The sequence below is a fragment of the Cyprinodon tularosa genome, unplaced genomic scaffold (assembly GCF_016077235.1).
Source record: "Cyprinodon tularosa strain WSP-4 unplaced genomic scaffold, ASM1607723v1 ctg263, whole genome shotgun sequence".
NCBI classification, from domain to species: domain Eukaryota; kingdom Metazoa; phylum Chordata; class Actinopteri; order Cyprinodontiformes; family Cyprinodontidae; genus Cyprinodon; species Cyprinodon tularosa.
Genome location: NW_024038967.1, coordinates 245,112 through 269,833, shown reverse-complemented (window position 1 = coordinate 269,833; position 24,722 = coordinate 245,112). Strand labels below are relative to the sequence as shown.

Genomic DNA, 24,722 nt, shown 5'->3' with positions numbered 1-24,722 from the left:
CCTGAGCCACTCTAACTATAAGCTTTATCAAAAAGGAAAGTTTTAAGCCTAGCCTTAAAAGTAGACAGTATGTCTCCCTCAAGGACTAAAACTGGTAGTTGGTTCCACAGGAGAGGAGCCTGATAACTAAAAGATCTGCCTCCCATTCTATTTTTAGAAATTCTAGGAACCACTAGTAAACCTGCAGATTGAGAGTGAAGTGCTCTGTTAGGAACATAAGGAACAATCAGATCTCTGATATAAGATGGAGCTTGGCCATTTAAGGCTTTATATGTGAGAAGGAGGATTTTAAATTCTATTCTGGATTTAACAGAAAGCCAACGAAGAGAAGCCAGGATAGAAGAGATATGATCTCTCTTTTTAATTTTCATCAGAACTCTGGCTGCAGCATTTTGGATCAGCTGAAGGCTTTTAATTACAGTTTGTGGACTTCCTGATAGTAAAGAATTACAATAGTCCAGCCATGAAGTAACAAATGCATGAACTAGTTTCTCAGCATCAATCCTGGACACGATGTTTCTAATTTTAGCAGTATTCCTCAGATGAAAGAAGGAAATTCTAGAAACCTCTTTGATATGAGATTTAAATGACAGGTCCTGATAGAAAAAAAAAAAAACACCAAGATTTTTTACTTTATTTTCTGAAATCAATTTAATTTAATCCTGTCCAAATGAAGTGACTGACTAATTGGCTTCTTTTTCAAAGACTCTGCTCCAACGACAATAACTTCTGTTTTGTCTGCATTCAGGAGCAGAACGTTAAGATTCATGCAGGTTTTTATGTCTTCAGACATGCCTGTAATCTATGTAATGGGTTAGCTTCATCTGGATTTATAGACAGATATAGCTGGGTATCATCAGCATAACAGTGGAAATTAATCCCATGCTGTCTAATAATTCTACCTATTGGGAGCATATATAGTAAAGAGAATTGGTCCTAGCACTGATCCCTGTGGTACAACACAGGTAACCCTGGAGCATGAAGAGATTTATTATCGTGAACATTGAAATCCAGCACATAGTAAAGATTTAAACCAATCTAGTGCCATTCTTTCTAAAATAATATTATGATCCACTGTATTGAATGCAGCACTTAGATCTAACAGGACAAGTACAGATACCAGTCCATTATCTGAGGCCATGAGAATATTATCGACTTTCACCAGAGCTGTTTTAGTGCTATGATAAGCTCTATAGCCAGACTGAAACTCTTCAAAAAATCCATTATGATGTTAGTGGTCGCACACTTGTTTCTTTCTCAAGAATTTTAGATAAGGAAAATTGGATATAGGTCTATAATTGACCAAGTCATCTGGGTCAAGAGACAGTTTCTTAAGCAAAGGTTTAATTACAGCAACCTTAAAAGCCATATCCCTGTAACAGGGTTAGATTAATCACATCTAAAATAGAGGGCGAGATCAAAGGGAACGAACGCTTCCTTAAATAACCTGGTTGGAACTGGATCTAACCCACAAGCTGAAGGCTTAGATGAAGACAATAGTTTTGCTAACTCTGAAAGTTCAGCTGGATCACAGCAGTCTAAACCTGGTGCAGATTCCTTTTATTTTATTCAAATAGCTGCATGTAAACCTGAAGAGCTTTAGTTTATTTTGTCAGGTCTAAAAGGTTGGATTTGTGACGTTTTCCTTTAGAAACTATTCTTCTGATTCTTCTAGTATGTTGTTAGTATTTTGTTTTCATCAGATAAAAGGATCATTAGCCTGTTTCTTTTAATTTCCTCACTTTTTGTCAGAGTTTCACTCTGCTTACAACTTTGTTAACCAAATAAAAAAGTAAAACATACTACTGATCAATTATAGCACTGGATCATTTCTGATTCTAAATTATTATATATTTTCTTTCAATTTAAATATATATGAAAACAAATCTAGGCTTTCATCAAGACTTCAACTATGCATAAAAATTACGGATTATTGACCTTTTACAAAGCAAAAAAAGAACATTTTGACTTTTTTTTTTTTTTTTTAAATAGAGCAACATAAAGTAATTCTTGTTTTGATGTGTAGGGTTTACATTAAAAAAAGGTTCAAAGGGGGGTTGCAACTTCCTAATCTTAAATTGTATTATTGGTCCGCCCAGCTACGTTCAGCTATGTTTTACTTTTCAACCGAAACACCCCCAGCATGGATAAAAATTGAAGAATTAATAACAAACCTTGGATTAAATCTGTATTTGTATTCCGCAAGACCAAAGCAACTGATAAAAATGACAAAAAATCCCTTTCTGAAAAATACAATTGATGTTTGGTATAGGACCCATCAATATATTGGAGATACCCCTTCCATTTCCTCTTTCTCACCCATCTGGGGGAACAGATATTTTAAGACAGGGACAGCTGATGGAGGTTTCAAAATCTGGGCAAATAAAGGTTTACAGAAACTGGCAGATCTTTATAAGGATGACAGGCTTCTGACATTTGAACAGTTATGCCAAATATATAGCATTCCAAAGAAACACTTTTATAAGTATTTACAAATTAAACATTTTATTATGTCAAAACATAAAACGATTGAATCCAAACCACCACTATCATACCTAGAGAATATTGTGCTAGAAAATTTAGAGAGGAGAGGTCATATTTCTTTATTTTATATAGCTTTATTAAGGCACGATGAGGAATCCACTGTAGATAAATTGGATGCATGGAGAGCTGATATTCGAGAAGAGATAAAAGTATTGGACTGGAATACTGCATGTGTAAAAGCCCAAAAGCAATCAATCAATACAAGCATGAAACTCCTTCAGTACAAGTGGTTGATGAGAATTTACATAACTCCAGTCAAACTGAACCGCTGGGATCCTAACATCCCAGATATCTGCTGTAAATGTTTGGTTGGAAGAGGTACTCTCTTTCACTGTGTATGGGAGTGTCCAAAGTTACAACAATATTGGAACGTGGTTACGAAAACTTTGTCAGAGATCGTTGGAGTGAATGTACCTGCTGAGGCCAAAATGTGTGTTTTGGGTATTTATTCAGAGAACTGTGCTTTTAATTCCAGACAGTTAAAATTGATTGACTTTGGACTCCTGCAGGCCAGGAGATTAATATCTCTATACTGGAAAAAAATAGATATACCATCAAAGCACATGTGGGTGAAGGAGATGTCATCCTGTATGGCTCTGGAGCAACTCACTTATATTGTCAGAGGAAAAGGAGCAAAATTTGAAAAGACGTGGTCACCGTTGACCGAGTTTCTGAAACGTTACAAAGGACATTAAGAGAACTGTGCAGAGATTGCTGGGTTTATTTTTTTTAATATTTTTATTTATTTATTTATTTTATTTTTTTTCCTTTTCTCATTGTTCATTATTGTTTATTTGTGTTTGTTGGCTTTGGGGACCAAGTTATTTTTTAAGAATCTGTGTTAAGTGTATCACTGTCACTTGCTTTTTTCTTTTGTTATAAAATTCAATAAAAATATTTCAAAAAAGGTTCAAAATGTAACCTGAGAAGAGGCCTGATTTGTTTTCTACAGCAATACTTTGCTGGACCACATTTTCACAGCCTTACAGCTGCCTTCAAGTCTTCTGCCCCCTTTGACATGTTGGTCCTCTCAGTAGAGATGGTGCTTTCGGGATCCAGCCTTAGAGTTTTCCTTCTAGTTTTTTTTAATGCAGTTGCAATAAATTTTTTGCTCCATAGTTTTACATAAAGTCCAGATTTGTGGAGAGCATTGATGGTTTTCCCCATCTCTAGATTTTATTGTCTTTCTCAGCAGATCTGCAGGTCTGTGCAGCTCATTCCAGAATTGGAACTGTTTAGCATTTCTCTCCTTGGACAGCAGTGTTATGGTAGGTTTTCAGCTGAGCATATTTATATGTATTACTTCATTTTTTTTGCATATTTATAACTAAAAGCTGATGTAAACTTGTCAACTACTTTCTCTCTTATCTGTCTGCTATGCTCTTTCACTTATGATCTCTCTAAAAATGAGACCTCTTTTTTGCCCAGATTCAGATAAATGAAAACTAATGAACAGGAAAACATGCATTATTTTATCCAATTTATGCAAAAAAAAAAAAAAAAAAAAATGTAAAACAGTTATGCTATGACAAAATGTCATGGTTTCCCTTAGCAAAAAGTAGTTTATTCAAGTATACTAAAAGTGCACTAATTTCATATAAAATCAGGCAGTGCACTTAGAGTTTACTTATTCTAAACTATATTTCATATACTTAATAGTATAATCAAATGTACTTGAATATACTATTGTTTACTTTATTGTTGACTAAAGTAAACGTAAAAATGTCCCAATTTAGTTTGAAGAAGTATTACTTTAGTAATACTTCAAGTACACTAACAGTACATTGTACGGTATGCTTTCTAAACTTATACTTAAGTATTCTTAATAGAATTTACTTTAAGTATACTACTTTTTGCTAATTGGACACTTTAGACTGGTTCTGACACTCATTGTGATATTTATACTACAGATATCTTTGTAGGTGCATAAATATTAACTCAGAGGAAGTTTGCATCTCTTTTCTAATCTCTTTTCTTCTTGCTGTACTTTTCTGTCATCACAATTTGCTTCCTGAAGAAGGCGCCATAGATTAACCAAGACAATATTAGATTTTTGTTCTTCCCCTACATTTTTGTTTCACGCTGTCCTGCAGTTTTCCATGTCTCACCGAGGCGCATATGTATTGCGCACTGAAGTCTCTGTTACGCAAATTTTTTTGGGGGGGGAAAATGAAACCTATGTTTTTGTTCTTTTTCATCACGCTGTTTGCATCCGCGGAGATGAAACCTCGGAGAGGTAAGAGCGGTTTCCCCTGCTGACTTTTATTTTGTAAAAGTGTTAAATAGGGAGAAACGGATAAAAGTAGGACTATTGGATCGAAACTGTGGCGCAACTCGGATCTGAACCATAAATCTTGTGTTATGTTGTTGTGGATGTGATTATTGGGGAAGACCCGCTTGCAGATTTCTGTTTTACCCTGAGAAATGAAAATTTTAATTGCATTTGTGACACTCAGGCTCCGGGGTGGTTTGTACTTTTAAAGACAAAATCTACAGACCAGGAGAAAGCTGGCATCCCTATCTGGAGCCGTTTGGATACATGTTCTGCATGCGCTGCGTGTGCGCAGAGGTACTTTCCCCCAATAGGAGGGTTTTAACAGGACACTGGATATTATGTCATAAATGTCCTATCTCCTCTCTTAGTCAGGCCATGTGAAGTGCAACACAATCAAGTGTCCTGCGTTGGCGTGCGTGAACCCTGTGACTGGGCCTCAGAGGTGTTGTCCAAGGTGCACAGGTATGCTCCTGTCTTCATGTCTGGACATCCATGAGCTAAAGACTAGAGGTGGGAGGACTGATCTTTGGATCAATACTATCGATACCAACGGCGGTATTGATATTGAACAATATTTGTTTAAGAAGATCAAAACTTTTTATTATCTCCTGCAAACCTGAGTGAAGTTGCCCCCCAAACAGTCTTCAAATCAGACAAAATTAGTGTCAAACGTTTGTGCTACGTTTGTGCAGCAAAAATGTTTGTTTGTGCCGCTACCATTTTAAAGATATAAAGAAATGTTTCTAGAGGTAATCAAAGGTCAAACAGCCCCCCCCACACACACACACCTTCTTCAAATGAGGCAAAATGGGTGCAAATTAACTCGGCTCCGTTTGTGCAGCAAAAATCATTTTAAAGATATAAAGAAATGTTTCTAGAGGTCATCAAAGGTCAAACAGCCCCCCCCCCCCCCCACACACACCTTCTTCAAATGAGGAAAAATGGGTGCCAATTAACTTGCCTCCGTTTGTGCAGCAAAAATTTCCTTTGTGCCGCTTACATTTTTTTACAGTTTCAAATTATATAATCATAGGTTAGCAACTTATAATTTATATGAAATTCTGAGTTTCAGAATGAAATAATGCTAGCAGTACAAAAATGTATATATTTTAAAATATGCATTTTTAAATTTTTTATATATTTATTTTGAATATTTTATATTTAAAATTAATTTTAAAATTTTATATTTTTGTATTGCAAAAAAATTAATTTGTACTGCTATCATTTTAATGATATTAATAATATTTTGTAGAGGTCAGCAAAGGTCAGTTAACATCTGTTTTTGCTGCACAAACGTTTGACACCAACTTTGTCTAATTTGAAGAAGGTGTGGGGGTGTGTGGTTGACCTTTGATGACCTCTAGAAACATCTCTTTATATCTTTAAAATGGTAGCAGCACAAACGAAAATTTTTGCTGCACAAACCAGCACAAACGTTTGACACTAATTTTGTCTGATTTGAAGAAGGTGGGGGGGGGGGCAACTTCACTCAGGTCTCCTGCAAGCACTAACTGCAGCACATTAACCAGTCTTTAAACATGTTATCTAAGTGGGCTATTAATATTAATAATAACATTATTAATATTGTTATAAATCAATTGTAACAATAACATAAATAAACACAAAAACACAGAAAGGTCAACAGTTCCATGATTCATCAAGTTTAAATGTAAAAAGAATCGGTTTCCTATCGATATCAGCAATGCTGACCCTGGATTTTCCTGGTATTGTGTCGAATAATAAATTCCCTGTATCGCCAACCTCTGCTAAAGAGAGTGACGGTCCGTGTGTCATCCTCAGATGAACCCAGGTTCCCAGCAGGACTGAGGGCGCCTGTCAAAACCTGCAGGCACAATGGGACAGTCTATCAGCCAGGGGAGACCTTCACCAACCAGGGCTTCTTTCCATCCAGGCAAAGCAATCAATGCGTCATGTGCACATGCTCTGTAAGTTCACTCCTGAAGATGCGCTCATCACATTTTTTTATGTTCTGGTAAAATACTATAAACGACAAGAAAAGGAAAAGTAATAAAAAAGATTAAAAAAATAAGCATTTATAAATACTTTTTTTAGGAGCATTTGAACAATTATAATTTTACTCACCATTGCTCCTTTTTTTTTTTTTTATCTTCCCTTCCTGACACATCAATATGGGAAATTATAGTGGAGGAAATAAGTATTTGACCCCTTGCTGATTTTGCAGGTTTGCCCACTTACAAAGAATGTAACAATCTACAATTTTAATCATATGTACATTCTAACAGTGAGAGACAGAATCCCAAAGAAAATTCCAGAAATTCACATCATATGAATTTATAAAAATTGATAACCATCTGATGAGGAAAAACAAGTTTAGACCAGGCTAATTAGCAGATTGGGAGCAGGTGTGAACAGAGGCAAGAAGGGAGCTAGGGAAAAGGACACTGACACAAGAGAGCAAACAGGAAATATCTAAGAACACAAATACAATCAAAAACAACTAGAACACAAAAATAGAAATAAGACCAACGAAAACTGAAAGATAAAACCTGAACAGAACCAAAAACATGACATTTAACCTTTATTTTAAGCAACTTAGTTTGTCTGCATTTTTACAGTTTGCTGGGACTTAGTGGAGTACAGGAACAGAAAGCTGCTTCTCCAGGTTTGGTTCTGATTCTGCAGATTAGATTTGAGCCAAAAAACCTGAGAGGTCTGAGTGGTTGATCAACTGACAACCAGTCTGTAATGATGATTTATAGACTAACAAAAAAGTTTCTTCTCTGAGAAATTGGGAGCCAGGGGAAGAATGTCTACTAAAGAGAAATACATGAACTACTTTTTTCCAAAGTCCTGCAGAGATTTTATTCCTTTAAACCTTAAGATGTTCTTGAGTCCATAACTACACCCAGATTTAGAGCCTAATGGTGGTTTCTAGCTGGATGAACTGAAACTGTGTAATAACTTTTAAACTCTCTTCCATGTGTTGATGTTCTATGCAACTACCCATCAGTGATGGGACTAACGGCGTTGAAAGCAACGGCGTTACTAACGCCGTTACCTTGTTTTAGTAACAAGTAATCTAACAAATTACTTTGACTGTAACTATAATGCAGTTACCATTGCAGAGACCCCATTACTGTACGTTACTCAGGTCGAAAAATGAACCTTTTTTCATGATAGGACTCATGCGCGCCTTGTCATGAGAGAGGGGAGGATGAGATTGGCTGATGTATAGTGAGATTCCGTCTGTCAGTTGGGAAGGTTGGTGTTTTTGCTGGTGGGTGTTAACATACAGCACACACAGAGAGATGGAGAGTGAGGATGACTCCAGCAGCAAAACAGCGTTTTCCAGATGGAAATACCGGTGTTACGTCGAGCTGCGTTTCCCCATCACATACGGTTTCCCCTGCATCTCCGCACAGCGCAGGCTGCACAATTTACCGCGCAAGCGACAGGAAACGCGCATGCTCGCTAAAGGCGCGCAACAGTCGCCCTGTGCTCGCGCCACAGGAGAACTATGGAGAGCGTGAACGATCAAATGAAAGGGAGAAATCTGGATGGATGGATGGATGGATGGATGGATGGATGGATGGATGGATGGATACTCTGCCTTTTCAACCTACTGTATTTTTTATTTTAAACATTATTTGATGGCCTTTGTGGCAGAGATGGAGATCCATATTTTATGTCACACACAGAGTATACATCTAGATAGATAGATGGATAGATAGATGTTGCAGTATCTATAACAACCCAAACACACAGGATTTCAGAATAAGACATCCCCAGTCATTAATTTCATACACTCACCAGATCTGAATGCCCTGTTAAAAAACTTGACATGGCGTTCCCCCCTGATGTCATTTACGTTGAGTTGCAATAAATGCATAACTCTCTGCAGGTTCTTGTGTTTGTCATCTACTCTATTCAGCTGGCTTTTGAAACACACGGCGAGAAGGTGGGGGCCGGGTGGTGAGGGTTACTGGGGCGAGAAACGCAAAAGTAACGCAATAGTTACTTTTACTAGTAACTAGTTACTTTTATTGTGGAGTAACTCAGTTAGTAACTCAGTTACTTTTTGGGGGAAGTAACGAGTAACTATAACTAATAACTTTTTCAAAGTAACGTGCCCAACACTGCTACCCAGTGCTGGAATGGGTCCAGTCACCTGGTAATATTATAACGTACAGCATTGCAGCATCTGCATAGTTATGGTAACTTCTTTTGATTTTCATACTAATGTTAGTTAAATTATATAAACAACTATTCAAAATCTAAGATAGATTATAATTAAACTGTAGTAAACCAGATGGATAGGTGTAGCTTGATATGATTTCTACACATTATCTATCTGGAAAGCCTCCTTTTTGCGAAATGAAGAGACATTCAGTACAATTCTTTAAGCTAATTGGATAAATCACTAAGTGACACCTTCCTCCCATGTCAAGCTTTTTGCCAATCGCAGCAGCAGCTTTGATGTATCATATTCTTGATTTGTTTCAAAACTAGTGATGTTAACTTATATTTCAAACTCCTTTTACCAGTTCATCTTGCTTGGAAGGTAGGATTATAATAATACTGTTGAATATCTCAGTAGATGTTGAATAAGAGGGGCCATAGGATGGATCCTTGGGGAACGCCAAATTTAACTACTGACACAGAAAAGTCCCTGTCCAAGTAGGATTAAAACTAGTCCAGTCCTTTTCCAGAAAGGCACAGCCAGTTTTTTTAGGTGCTCTAATAAAAGGGAGTGATCAACCATGTTGAACGCTGCACTAATTCAATAATTCCTCTGCCATGTGCAATTATGTGACACGCGAATGTCATAAAATAGAATAGAATAGAAAAGAAAATTTTATAATGAATCCATTGCAGTAATCTGCAGTGCTATAAAGGCAAGAGAGACTGATACAAACACAAGACTCAATAATAATTAGCCATAAAAAACAATATTTAGACATAAATGATAAAAGTTTGATGTTTTAGTATCTAGAGCTCTTAAATAAGAAGGCTGGTAAGTTAACCGTTTCTGTGCATGTTTACAGGAGTATAACCCTGAACATGTGTTCACAGTGCCTGGAAGCTCCTCATTTGTAGAATATATCCTACAGAAGGCAGCTGCTGTCCTGTTGTAAAAATTGGATTAGAGTGAAAAAGGGGTGCCCAAAGTTTTGCACCAATGATTTAGTGTAAAACAATTATTTTAATGTGCTTTGTGACAGCATTTACTCAAATCAAAAGTTGGATTTCATTATTTTAAGGATATGGTCAGTAAAAACATAAATGTATTTTAATGTTGAGCACTGTCTGTTGACCAAAACAACACTATATTTAATACAGCTTTCTAACAAGCTTAATAACATCAATAAATTTGGTTATATTTATTAAAATGTATATCATTACTTATAATGTTAATAATAATTATTATTTTTATCCTTATTTTGTCAAAGAATGTTGTTTTTCTTTGGTAATAATTAGTCCCGATTGTTTTTAGGTGACCGTTCTGGCCTGCTGGATGCACTGTCTGCCATTTTGCTGGTATGGCAGCAGTGTCAAACAAACCATTGAGGCCAGTGCACTGCAACTTTTTGCCCCACACGCCTAATTCTAATGTCTTAACTTCCAACTAGCAACAGGTCAGGCTCTGCTAAAGATTTCGGGTGCTCCACGCCTCAAGGACTGGAGTTTAACACCACTGTCTTATGATATGCCCTGAGCAGCAGCTATTTACAAAGATGTATGGCCATTCAACTTTATTGATCTCACATTAGAGAAATTTACCTCTGCATTTAACCCATCCCCTTTGGGAGCAGTGGGCTGCCATTGTGTGGCGCCCAGGGAGCAAGCGGGGGTTAAGGGTCTTGCTCAGGGACCCATCTAGAAATATACATTTAGTTCTTCACAAAAGTATTTTTGTTTTGTTTTTTTATAAATAATAGTGAACATTTGCTTATTGCTCCCTCAAGGCCTCATTTTGACAAGGGTTACAACAAATTGCAACAGCCCTATACAGTAAATCAGTAAATCCTGTTCTCACAGAAAGTCACATCCTGCTGTGATTTCTGCTCTGCCATCATTTCCCTGTTATTAATCCTCATTGTTAATTGTTAAAATGTTGTATGGAGCTTTGCAGAACATCTCTAACTTTACAAGATCGTTTTTAGTATAATTTCAGTTTTGTTCCCTGCCATATGTGCCTGCTTTTTAATAGCTGCTGATGCTGTGCTCTACAAGGGGAAGCAGATTGTGAAGCCCCATTAAAACAGTGCAGGAGGAGAAAACATCACACTTTGCTTGGTTGTGATCAGCAGCGGAAAAGCAAAAGAAACGCTGCCAGAAACGAACTCGGTGGGGTGCTCTTCGCAAGGCCACCTGGTGTGAGAAGTTAATGAATCAGACGATGCGTAACAACAAACTGCATAAACAGTTTCAGATCATATCTTTATCCGGCGCAGACAGTTTGTGTGGCATTTCTCCCATCTGCCAGGCTTTTCTGTGGGAGTTTGTTTCGTTGAAAAACAGAATGTAACATCTTTCCTTTTTACAGTAGTAAAATAACTTGGTTACCTGCCAAAGACCCAAATTTTAGTTATTATGTTGGTGCACTGATCCTATTGTTTTAATTAATCTTCTGGCTGTTAATACAGGTAGTGTGTCAGTATGTTTTTTCTCCCTATTTCCAACAATCATCTAAGAATGCTCCTGGAACTCATGTTTCTGTGCTTCTTCATTCATCCTCATCCTCAGACATCCTCATTCTGCACACGACCTGGATCCTGGGGGTTTGATTGATTGACTGAATTTATTTCACTCACCATCAAGAGTGATAGTTTAAACAATATGTACAAAAGGGGTCTCATTTATCAAGCCTGGAGACAAACAAAACAGGACTTGAAACTTGTGTACAACACAGATGGTGACTGAGGGGAGCTGAAGCCAGATTGCATCATCATTTCTCTCAGATATTTAATTTAACTCAATGTGAAACTTTAATCAAAGATAGATTTTTGGGCTGCAACTAACATCTATTTTGCAAATCGATTAATCTGTTGATTATTATTTCGATTAACTGATTAATAATTGGACAGCAAGAGGTTCCTTAATGAAGATTTTTTTACGAAAGTAAATCAAGTGTAACTGAATTTGTTCCACATGAGCAGTTCTGGATAGAGCATATTGACAGATGAAAAAGTTTTTTCTTTATCTTAAATGTAAAATGTTTATATATACTGTATATATATATATATATATATATATATATTTTTTTTTTTTTTTTTTACAATTTTAATATATATTTACTGCTCTAAGTAGGTTGCTCTGTCAGCAAAAGGCACGTTTTAGTCTCCATACGCCAGTTAACGTTTAACCGATTAAACGATTAATTACTTAATCAGTTCAAAAATCGGTTCAAAAATCGATTAATCCAATAAATTCTTTCAGCCCTAACTGACATTATCAGATCCCAATCTGCAGTGTGATATATATATATATATATATATATATATATATATATATATATATATATATATATATATATATATATATATATATATATATATATATATATATATATATATATATATATATATATATATATATATATATATATTCACACTGACTGGTTCTGTCACAAACAGTAATAAAAAAGCCAGCTTAAATTCAAAATCAAAGTCTGCATATATTTAAATGCTTCCTCACCATTGCATTCCTATCTATATATACGGTGATTTGTGAGGTTAGCGATACCCCAGATCAACATATAAAATATTAAAAGTGTAAGGAATTCACATGATATATTTTAAAACTTTAAGGTAGGGCAAATTGTACCGAAATCAGTGCTGAAGCCTTTACGGATGCATGCAGTCCAGAGTTTAAAAGAGCTTTTTAACTAACTACACTCACTTCCTCTCAGATGGTTAATACTTCCTTAGAAAATCAGTAAAACAAAAACTGCATGTATGCCACAAAGCGTCTTATCTGTTAACAACAGAGGTTTCCTAATTATGTGTACCCTGATGCAAAAGAGACTATGGCCCAATCCCAAACCGCCTCCTGAACACTATCCCTTAACTATTGAGTGTTACTCCCTGTAAAATCACACTTAGAGCGGTGGAGGGTGCCTTGATTGAAGGTGGGGGGGTGACGGATTAATGAGAATGGGACTGGCTCTTCCTTTCCATGGAAAAGGAAAACAGTTGTTGCCATGACAATGGTGTTACCCCCCCCCCCCCCCCCCCCCCCCCCATGCATAGGCTGTGGCTCTGTGGCGCAGGTAGAGATGACATCAAAGATTTAATATAAGTGTATATAGTCAAATAAAACTATTTCAAAGAGAAGCTTCCCTTTTGGAATTTGGAACATTATTTTTCCAAACTTGTGATTTTCTGCCAGTGACACCTGCTGGCAAATTCTACCAGGTTTGCAATGATGCAGACTCTTTATTTAAGGGCTAAAAGTTCCACCAGCCCTACCCACTACATGGTTTGGGACAGCCCTTACTCTCTTGGACCCTCCAATGAAATGCGCAAGCCGAGGATTAGTGCTTAGCCATAGTGGTTAGGGGCCGATGTGTTCCAAGTCTCATCACACCCCAAGGCTTGTTTATTTAATCCAGCTACAGGAACTGATGTCAGTAAAGCAGTTCACTGTGATTTCATGGTAAACTTCCCCTCAAAAACATCAGGAGGTTATTATTAAATATTTTAATAAAAATAATTGTCCTTTTTTTGTTAAAGCTACAGTGTGTAATAATTACAGGGATATACAGTCAGAAATGTAATATATTATACATAACTATGTTATTTATCATCATCTAAGAGCTCAGCCTCTTAACCTTAATATTTGCGTTGCCTTAGAATTCGTTATTTATAATTACATAGGAGCGGGTCTCGCAGCCATGGAGGCAGACATCTTTGCGCGACGGCAGCGCAGAGCCAACAAACTAGCGATTGCGAGATCGCCCATTACGCTCGAAAGTAACTACGGCAAGTTGAGAGAGATAAACTGAGACGGTACTGAACAATAGATGGCAGTATTATGCCTGAGAATACTATCTGTAAAATTATCTATGTAAACAAACCTCATCACTTGAGAAGATAGGTGATGCGGACGTCGTGGAAGACATTTTGTCCCGTAACGCTCGCCGTACTGTTGGGGGGGAGAAGCAGTGGGGGGGAGATGTTCATGTTGCTGCGGTCTGCAGTCTGGACGTTAGATGTCGCTAAAAATTACACACTGTAGCTTTAAGGATCATTTGACTGTTTTGGTTTAGATTATTTTTCTCTATTTTTCACAGAACGGAAATATCTTCTGTGCTCTGAAAACATGCCAACCAGTCACCTGCTCTTTGCCAGCTACCCTTCCAGATACCTGCTGTTTGGTGTGTAAAGGTAGCCAAAGGAATCCTTTAACATTAAAATGAGTAGGATTTTACTCCTGCAGCATCTCCGATCTATTAAAAAGATTTAATTGTTATAATGACATTTTTAATAGCATGTATAGTGTTGGAAAATATATATCCCATCTGAATAAATGTGGCTTAATCTTTTTTCCTCTCATAGACAATGGTAGCAGCGGCTCCTCATCCATTGAGGATGGAAACCATCAGTTGAACCGAGGCGTTGTAAGTGTCATCTAAATGTATTCCATTCAGCTTGACCTTTTTCATATTTTACCACCTCAAAAACATTTGCAACATACCCTTTTGGATAAGCCAGGTGACATCTGTTGATTGTTTGATTTTTATTTTAGGGTACCAGATTAAAGGGGGTAACATATTGATGCCCTGCATACTTTATAGAGATCGATTGTTACTCTTTTTTTTCTCCAGGATTTTTATTGTCATTACACTGTCTCCAGTACAGAGCAATGAAATGAACTCTCATTTAACCCATCCCCTTGGGGAGCAGTGGGTTGTTTGCTCAGGGAGCCAGAGTGGCAGTCTGTGGGAGTGTGTGGGGCTTGAACTCAGAACCTCAGGATTCCAAGCATTAGGCCTTCCCAAAGCAAGCATTAGAGTGAACGGTCTTGCCTAAGGACCCACAGGGGCAGCTCTTTCCCCACAGCTGGGATGCAAACCCAGACTTGCTACTTGTGCTAGCCAGCCTCTAATCTACTACATTAAGTGGGTATGAAAACTTTAGCAAAGCATTTTTATGTGATGAAAGACAGTAAAAAGGTGTGTTTAGTTTCTCAGGTGAAATGCTACAAACAGCAGTTTCATTGTTTGGTTTCTTTATGAGGATCCTCTGTGTTTTCTGGTCAGTCTGTGCATTTTTTTTTCTTTCAAAGTGATGGATTGTATTCCTGTGATTAAAGATGAAGGGTTTCCTTTGTTTCCTTTAAGTTCCACAGACCACTTGGCACAAGAACTGCCCTTATTGGCTATGCTGTTTCATTTTACATTGCACTGAAATATTGGCAGCATTTCAGACATCTACAGCCAGCTTTTTTATGATTTAGAACATGATGCGATACTCCCGCAGCTATCAGGGGAAAAGCAAGGTGAGCCAATGGCTGAATCGATGAGTAACTGTTGTTTAATTGACAACAGAGGCATTCAGTCAACCAGTGCTCTGGAGAGCAGAGCAGGGTTAGGTCGGACCGGGCCACCCTGCACAGAGGTTCCTCCAGGGGCCTCAGCCTCAGCAGGCTCAACCTCAAAGGGGCCTCGGAGACGACAGTGAGGATTTTGCTGCAGAGGAAACACCAAAGAGGTGAGTTTTTTTTTTTTTTGGTAAACAGAAAGGTAGTATACAGCTATTTAGATTTATTGGCATGTTCCTCACACGTTTCCGATGGTTTCCGTGTGTGCCTCACATGTTTCCTATTTATCTCAGTGTGTTTATACAACGGCAAGACATACTCTCATGGAGACATGTGGCATCCAGTTTTGGGGAAGGTCCTGGAATGCATCGTTTGCACTTGCATTGACGGCCTCCAGGACTGCAAACGCATCACATGTCCAAGCCATTACCCGTGTCAGCATCCAATGAAATCAGCAGGAAAATGCTGCAAGACTTGTCCTGGTAAAGAAGCGGGACCCACAGACATGATGGGCTGATTACAGTGGTACGATGCTGAGTCGATGGAAACATTTTATCCCCTCAACCTGTTTTTGTGTTTGTTTGTTTTCTCTCTGTAGAGAGCAAAGCTACAGTGAACCAGACCCAATGCTATCATGGGTATAAAAACAACCTCTTGGTGTATAAAGTAGAGCTATCTTTGAAAGTTGATTCTCCTAACACAGTTAGGATCATTGCTGCGGAAAGACAGAGTACAGCTGAGATTGAAGTGCAAGCCTGGAACACAGCAGAAGGTATTGTGACTAAACCTCAGCACAAGGAAGAAGAAAAATGCATTCAAAAACAAATTTTCTTTATTAAAACTTGCTTTTTTTATCTCTGAAAGTTAGAGGACAAGATTTCTAACATGTTTATAAGATTAGGTTCTCATTCAAAATAATCAAATACTTTATGAGCAAAATAAAATTGTGTTTGGAAATGAAATGTAGTAAGTATTTAAAAAAAAAATTTAAGAACCTAGAAAACAATATCATCTTTATTAGTCTTGTGTTAAAAAGTAAAAAAAAGATGTTTTCAAAATTCTTCTTTTTTAAATTTTCTGATAAACTGTTTAAAAAACAATTTTGAATGTCCGAGAACGTATGTTCATTTTGAAATTTGATTTTAAATGATGATTTAATCAGAAAGATGGAAAAATAGAATGCAGAACTGGACTATTTTGGTTTATTGATTAATTGCTGTTAATCACACTATGAGAAATCAAAACTGGAGAAAACATGCACAGGGGTAAACGTTTGCAGGACTCCCTCCCCTATCAAATTCAGTCCAAAAGCAGATCACTGACTCTTCTTAAAATAACCTAAAATAAAATCTAAAGCATTTGTGGTTTAATGATCAATGGTCAGATTTCATAATTTAACAATGAGAAAGAGTAATGGAATTTATGGAGAGTCTCAAGACCTAAACCTCTACTGACCCAGAATCAAAAGTAGGGCTGTGTAAAAAAATCTATTTTGAATCGATTCCTTTGCATTTTTGCTAAATCGATTTCTAGGGAATGAGATCGATTAGTACGTGACATTCACATTCAAATGAGCAGGAAAGAAGGACTCAAGCCAGACAGCTGCAAATAAAGATAATAGGCTGACTGAAGACTTTAACAAATGGGGGCTGACCAGCAAACACCCTGTAGTTGTTACAGACGACGCTGCAAAAATGGTTTGTGCAGTGAAGATAATGCAGCTCGTGCTTGTCTGAGTGAGAGAGGCTTCACTTTTTCACTTTTCACAAACAAGTTTGCACTTATGAGACAGTTTTGTTCACATCTCAAGTTTAAACTATCTGATTTACAAGATTTAGAACTTTATTAATCAAAATTGAAACGATTCAGGACTTTGGCGAAAATACACAGCCATAATCAAAAGATCCCATCTCACATTTACCCAAAAAACATTCAAGCTCATGTAGTGTTGGCTAACAAACAAACAAGCTTAGGACAGAATTAACTAGATGGTGAAACAACATGATTGATTGATGGACTATATTGATCTCACAGTGGAGAAATGTACTTGTTAGATCAGTTCAAACAGTCAAAAAGGGGAAGGAAAGAAGGAAAAGGTGAATGGGGAATATACAGTATGTACACAGATACATTTTTTTTTTCTTTTTTAGCAGAATGTTTTCATTTTTTAAGTGATTCTTATAGACTGTAGGGGAAATATTTATTAAAGCAATACTTGATTTTTTTCTAATTAAAAGCAAATTACACACTTTTTGTATTTTTAAATTGAATTGAAATAAAACTATATTTAAACTAGAGTGGGTCAAGATTCCCTAACAGAGATGCTATTTATACAATGGATGGCAGATGTTGCTGCTGTTTGGTTTTTACAACCTTAAATCACTTAAACTTTCCACCTGCTGCTTTAATTTCTGCAGCAGATCAACATTAAAACAAGAGTCACAGGAGAATAGAGATAGATTTTTACACTTTAAGGTAGAACAAAAATAGTAATCTGCTCACAAGGCTTGACTTAAATCAAATGTCTGACACCTGCAAACTAGCTTTTAAGTTTAGGGGAATTTCAGCTTCGCTTTATTTTGGTAACTCTCTACATTTAATAGATAAAAAGAAAACAAATCATCATTTATAAACTGCATTTTATAATAACCTAAGTTATGTTTAGCTTTTTGGATTTGTATCTTCCATATAGAAGAAGTGAATACTTTGTTTAAACACAGTAAATGTCTTTGTGCAGGTAATTTACGAATAATTGAGATTGGAGACGTTCAAAGAAAAGACATCACAGATCATCCAGAAAATTACACTCTTCTTACCACTCTAGATGAAGGTATGTTGCTTTTGTTTTCATTTGTTTTACTTTTTTTATGCAATAATGTGCAAACTGGTGACACAAGATGTTGACCCATCAGTCAGCTAACCCACCATCTGCACTCTGATGCTAACTGCAAGTAAAACTTAGGCTTTGACATTTTTATTATCATTCACTGGGTTGTAAAAGACAAATTTATATAATCAGATGCATGTTAAATATATTTGATTGTTTTTAGACAAGAGTATAATAAAGATTGGCTCTCAGAGGAGAAAGTCCCAAATATAGTTTCAGTTAATCACGTACAGTACTGTCTGAACTTATTGATCATCCCAAAACTGGAAAGAAGTTACTATTTTATTGAGGTAATGTAATGTCCAATGATGATGATAGGCTGGTTAATAATGTGACATTTCATACGTTTGGAGTGTAGCGCACATAAACCTTCGAGTTTTATGCATGTTTCTAGATCGTCCAAGCTCCTGGATCCTCTTTTATGCTCTTTTCTCTTCAATTTCACCCAAATGCTTCCCAGAGAATTGTTAGGAATATTATTATTACAGGATTATAACAGGGTTCATTAGCCATTGGGATAATCAGGGGAAAGTTAATTGACATCTTTATTTTTTTTTAATCTGCTGAAGTAAACACATTTAGATTATGATCCAAAACAGTGACACCTTTTCCTTTAACTGAAAGAATCCACCATAAAAAACTTGAAATGGTTAATGTACATATGGAATCTAAAAAGGTCAATCAGTATAATTGATCCTCCGAGGTAAGTAAAAGTAAAAATGAGGAACTTTCCACATATTCCTCCTTTAATTCACACTAGACCCCCCCTTGAGTTTTTGTTGACAAAAATCACAGTCTAGTCTCAGCAGTGAACACCGTTCCTGGTTTTTCTTCAGGATAATCAGTTGGCATGTAGATATTAGTTCTATTACCTTCTTTAATAAGTAGAGATTTTTTTCAGTTGTAAAAGTTAAACTAATTTCTCTGACTATTGTTGTGGTCAAATCTTGGTTAGTAACAATTTACTTTTCCTAAGCTCTGATGATAATTCCATGTTATTTGAAAATCATGCTCTCTTCTCTTGTTTACCAATTTTAGCAGCAGAAAATAAGTGAAGAACATACTTTCAATCACATTATATTCAAAGACAGCAGAAAGAGCAAATCATTGATTCCAAAAACAGGCTCCTCATCACATGTCAGCTTGCATTAAAGAATGAATTAAAATATCTGTCAGCTTCATTTTTCCCACAGGAATTGATATGATATGTGCTAAAGGTTAAAATTAAAACTTACTTCAATGGTACTCAATGGTACTGCAATAAGTGATGCAGCAGATTCAGTTGCAATCTTTACCAGCAGGGCCAATAAAAATAAATATTCTGCCCCTATGTTTGAAGACATTTTGCTTCCCACCAGGAAGGTTTCTCAATTTAAAATGTTTGAAATAGCTTTGAGTTCCAAGCTTTATAGAGTTTCCTGGATGAAAAATGAAACGTCCCTCAGACTTGGAAAACAAAGTCCAGTGGTTTGTTTTTTAACTTTTTACATTTTTTTGGAATGACTATGACCTGGATGACTGAGAATGTCAATGTCAAATGTATTTATATAGCACTTAAAAACGGTATAAAACGGCACTAAAGTGCTTTACAGGAAAGACAACAATACCAATTAACAAAATCAATTAATCTTCACCAGCATTCTGCCCCTAAAAGACCAAACATATTTTTGTCTAGTAAATTCCAAAAATGGATGTTTTATGATCTGATGGTTTTGGCCCCATAAACCTTCATCATTTTGCCTCAGAGGGTATCTGTGGGATGAGGAAAACTTTAGAGGTTTTATATTTCATTCATTCATATCTGGTCCAGCTCAATCAGACTTATGAGAAAATCTATAACTGACTGAAAGATTAGATTGACTTCTTTTAAAGTTAATACTTTGTTTATGTTTTAATAAATGTGAAGGAGAAGGAGAAGCATATATAAAATTATCATTTCAAAATTTGTAAGAAACTACACCAAACTTCACCATTTTTTGCCTTCATATATTTTATTTAGTGACCTCATGTTTCTCATGTAGAAAAAAATTCATATTTCCTAAATCTACGTTTACAGATCTAAAATTCAAATGTATATGTGTTTTGGTTTTTCAGTGACATGGAAAAAATTTAAAGAGGTGGGAGGAAACCTCAGCAACACTTCTCAGACAACAATTTGTGAAAACGGCATTCGGGAGATAGTGACGTTCCTGAATCCAAGGCAAACGGAAGGCCTGTGCTCCCCGTAGGAACCACTCATGATATCCCTATTCATGCATGCGCATATACATTCAAGCTGCACTTCTTTATGTTTTATTTTGTTTGTTTGTTTTATTTATGCAAGTGGAAGTTCTTGCTCTTAATGTTTTTTGAACATCTTTCTTTGGGGGTAGTTATATCTTCAAAGACAACAGTGATAATGCTGTTGATCATTCTTTGTTGTTTACAATTCTAGTAATAAATTGAACATTATTATGTTTGCTAGGTAAGATTTAAAGCTGCAAATGTAATGATGAGGGGCAAACTGCACAAGCCAGTGACAGGTAAAAGGCCTCTTTACAGTCAATGAGTTTATTACTAATATAGGATATAAGGATAAGATTGAAAGGAGCCTGGCATTGTGCACTTAAATGTGATTTGTTTAAAGAGTGAGAAAAAAAAAAGGATTGGAGCAATTTTGGCAGATCATGATGGTTGTACTTTTGAGTCGTAAAGTATTGACACTTAGAGCTTTGGTGTGATAATTGGTGCCAGACCTCCTAAGACAGCCAACGCTGCGAATTGGAGGCTGTAAATTTGCTACCTCAATACTGCCTCCATTGGCCAGACTGTAAATGGCAAAAAGCCCCTTAAGAAATTTTCCTGCTAAAGCCTTTAAATGATGTCTCAGCCTCGACCCCATCAGGTGTGACATTCCACTTTGTTTTGACCGGTGGATGTTTTCTTGCATTTAAGTTTCATGAGAATCAAAGTGTGTAGAATATGTAAAGACTTGGGTCTTCTATCAGAGGCCTGGGTAATTGTCAATTCTTCACTGTCTCTGTTCTTTACAGAGATCTTAAAAATATATATTTGTTCCTGAAGTCATTCGGTCACTCTTCTGGTTTTGACTTTGTAGCACTAAGGACTCCAGTAGCACTGGCAGCACATGGGCCACAAGCTTTCTCTATATCTTTTTAAAGGGGCATAGTCACGTTATGTGATATACCAGTCGCTCACTCCAGTTGCAAACTGTTTCGTTTTCCTTCAAAAATAACCGCAAATAAAAAATAAATTATTAGCTACTGTATTAATGGTTATTTTTGGGTTTCACGTTTTGCTTTTGCTCAGTTTTTTAGTAAATAAATCCCTTTGTGTATATTAACAAAAACATTGAGTGACTGGAGGTACGATACTATGGCCAAGCAAGTTAGCACTTCTCAGCGAAGTTGTGAAAATAAGGAAGAAAAGTTCTAAGTCTAGTGGGGGAAAAAAACAAAAAAATTTTGATTCCAAGAGAGATAAGACTGAAATAGTGGCGGAAGCTGTAGAAGATGTGGAGGCATTAAAGAGTTAATTGATGCATGGGTAAATGTTGGTATTCATGCTGTTAGTAGTGATGCTATTCTTATATATGCATCCAAACGGAGCTGCCGCTTCTGGAGAGCAGCAATTAATACATTTCTGTTTCATGTTTCAGTGTGTTCATAAGAGCCTCATCTTTTTTTTTTATACTAGGTTCTTCTGTGACCTCGTATTTGTCCTTGCACTCTTGGAGTAATTTTGGTTGACTGAAAACTGGGTTGAGGGTTCGCTACTCATACATGTTTGCTCTGTTTGTGGATAATGGATGTTAATGCTATTGGAACCATTTCCAAATGATAACAAATCTTTAAGACGGTTTCTAGGTAAGTTATTTTTTTTAATTTACAGTCAGTAAGAATTTGGGCATAAGACACCTGAACCAAGAAAATGTGGCAATAACACTTAATGTTATGGTTTTCCCCTTTTGGAGTATGAGTTTTTATTTTTCAGTTATCTAAGTAAATCTATTTTGTTGATCTTTGGTTTATTTTCCATTTTGTGTTATATTTAAGCAGTCTGTAGTAACTCTCTGTTGCCCCCTTGTGCCTGTCTCCTTTCCCCTGGTTCCCTTGTAGTCACTTCTACCCACACCTGCTCCATATCAGCTGATTACCCAGTCTTTGTTCTGTCTCCCATATATACTCTCCCTGTGTGGTTCTTCAGTACTGGTTCCTTGTTGTTACATGGATCTCCATGTGGTTTTTCTCCTGACATCTCCTGTTTTTTTTGGTTTAATTCTTAGATTTTGTTTCTGTTGCCCTTTGACTCCATTAAACCTACAAGAACTCATCTCTGCATTTAGGTCCTCAACCAACCTCCACCCTCACGTTCACACCTAACTTATTTAACAAGGAGGACAATTTTAAGATAATGCATATTTAACTTGCATTCTTTATATGTAGTAAATCAAATCACCTGTTGAAAGCTTTTTTTCTTTTTTTTTGCTTTTACTTAATTGCCCATCTTTTATATTAAAATCTGTTTAATGATCTGAAACTTTAAACCAAAACTGAAAAGTTAAAAATGAGGGGAATGTGTAAAGGAGAAATTATGTTTTAAATACACATGGAATACAGAAAGGTGCAAGTCTGATAAGGCCCATGTTTGGGATTCCCTTTAAAAGAGAGCTAGAGGCCAGGCTGGATTAGAGAAAACAAATCAGACTTGTTTTATAACTGACTTGTATAAATTGTGGACTGTTTTACTTTATATGTAATGATAACATCTTGAAAGTGTAATTTTGTATTATTTTTTTGGACTGAATTTTAAAGGAGGCATAATTTGTTCAGGATGTAAACAGTATATGAGAGGTTTTCTTGTTATCACCTTTAAATATGACCTGCAGTTCTGTCACCGTATTTATAGTATATTGTTTCCTGCCTGTTTTCTCTGTGTGTATTTTGACCATTGAAGGAGTTTTGTAATTTTTTTATAAAGTAGCTGTTAATTTTAGCTTTCAGAAAACACACAACTCCATAAAGGGTTTTTAGTGATGTACTGTTACTATTTTTATGTAGCAGAAAAATTTTAGTTATCTTCATACCATGAAAACTTCACATACCGTCACCAATCGTATTTTGCTTTGGACCTTGTTGATGTATTTGAATGTACTTTCTACGTCACTCAGCTACATCAAACTGTATAATGTTGCCTTTTGTTTTACACCATTAAAAACAATGTTTGACTGTTTATGGCTGTTTCTTGTTCCCATTGGAAATATGCGCTTCAAACAACATTTATAGCTGAGCTAAAGGAGGAGTTGATGTTTCATCACAGCTGGGATTAATGGCTGCTGCAGGGAAGATCGAACAGCACTGATGCTTCAAGGTTTCTACTAAGTGAAGCTCTACAGATCCGGATAAGATGTGTTCTTGGAAAAAAATCAAAAAAATGTTGTTACATTGAGACGCAATGCAAAAGCTAAAAAAAAAACACACTTTACACTCAATGACACTGGACTGAGTGTCCTTGCTTTGAACCTGTTTCTGATTTGTTTGAACTCTTTTTTTTTGTCCAGGGTGAAGTTATTAGTAAGAACCTCAATAAATTTGAAACCTAAAACTACAATTACAATGTTACAGATATATATATAGATTTTTTTTCTTGTTTTAAACAATCAGGGATTTTGAGAGAAAACACAGAATTAAATATTGGCAGCTCTCCAGAAGGCTAATAACACAGAGCCTTCAGAAATGAGAATACACAGAGGAGAAAACATCAAATGTTGTTTCAACCTTAACCAGCCACACATGTAGGCAAGAGATTTCTGCAAGATTAGTATGAGAATTTTATATTTTGTATTACGTAGTTGAAATTACATTTTTGTATTGCATTTCGTTTGGAAATTATATGATTGTCAAAAATATAAGATAAATAGAGCAGTGTTTAAATCTGGAGGCAGCATATTTTGATTGAACTGTAGCATTGGCTGAATGTTGTGGTTTGAAGAGTGATACATAACAATCATTAGCCAAAAACAAATATTAAATCCTGATGTTCAACAACTCAACATTCTCTGCCTTGAGATTAAACGCAGTGTCACCACAAACAGAATCCAGGACAGGATCGATCAGTCTGAGCTTTGCAGTAATAAAGATCAGGTCTCTTTTCTTGTAGAGCTTGGAGAAACTGCAGATAAGGAATTATGGTTTTCCTCGGGGAATTTCTGAAAAATCCTGAATCTTAGATTTTAAAACCAGGATCTTTTCATGTCATCTTTTCGTGTCTTTTCAACCAATTTTTGCTCAGTGGGTCAGTGTTGACCCGTGCATGGGAGAAGCATATTTCTGCACAGGGCAAAGCATCTGAAACAGTGAGAACTTTGGAAGCTCTAAAAGGGTTTTAATATTTTATTTGACAAAAAATAAGAAAATGCTCTTGTTTAATGAGCCAACTGATTGTCATGTATACACCTTCAGTCCTAATCAGTGACAGTTTAAGTTATTT

General features: G+C 36.3%; 1 protein-coding gene across 1 annotated transcript; it reads left to right on the top strand.

The window, feature by feature from the left end:
- Positions 1-4,373: 4,373 nt before the first annotated feature.
- Positions 4,374-21,454, top strand: chrdl2 (chordin-like 2). Its single transcript, XM_038289071.1, has 11 exons — positions 4,374-4,780; positions 5,001-5,113; positions 5,188-5,281; positions 6,620-6,765; positions 14,097-14,190; positions 14,362-14,423; positions 15,354-15,516; positions 15,640-15,828; positions 15,945-16,118; positions 18,084-18,176; positions 20,328-21,454. The coding sequence occupies exons 1-11, from the start codon at positions 4,663-4,665 to the stop codon at positions 20,459-20,461; spliced, it is 1,380 nt and encodes a 459-aa protein (XP_038144999.1). The 5' UTR covers positions 4,374-4,662; the 3' UTR covers positions 20,462-21,454.
- The last annotated feature ends 3,268 nt before the right edge of the window (positions 21,455-24,722 follow it).

Coding starts and splice junctions, on each gene's coding strand:
- chrdl2 (XM_038289071.1), top strand. CDS start 4,663: ATGTATTGCGCACTGAAGTCTCTGTTACGCAAATTTTTTTGGGGGGGG. Junction 5,282..6,619: donor GTGTTGTCCAAGGTGCACAG/GTATGCTCCTGT, acceptor TGTCATCCTCAG/ATGAACCCAGGTTCCCAGCA. Junction 14,191..14,361: donor CTGCTGTTTGGTGTGTAAAG/GTAGCCAAAGGA, acceptor TTCCTCTCATAG/ACAATGGTAGCAGCGGCTCC.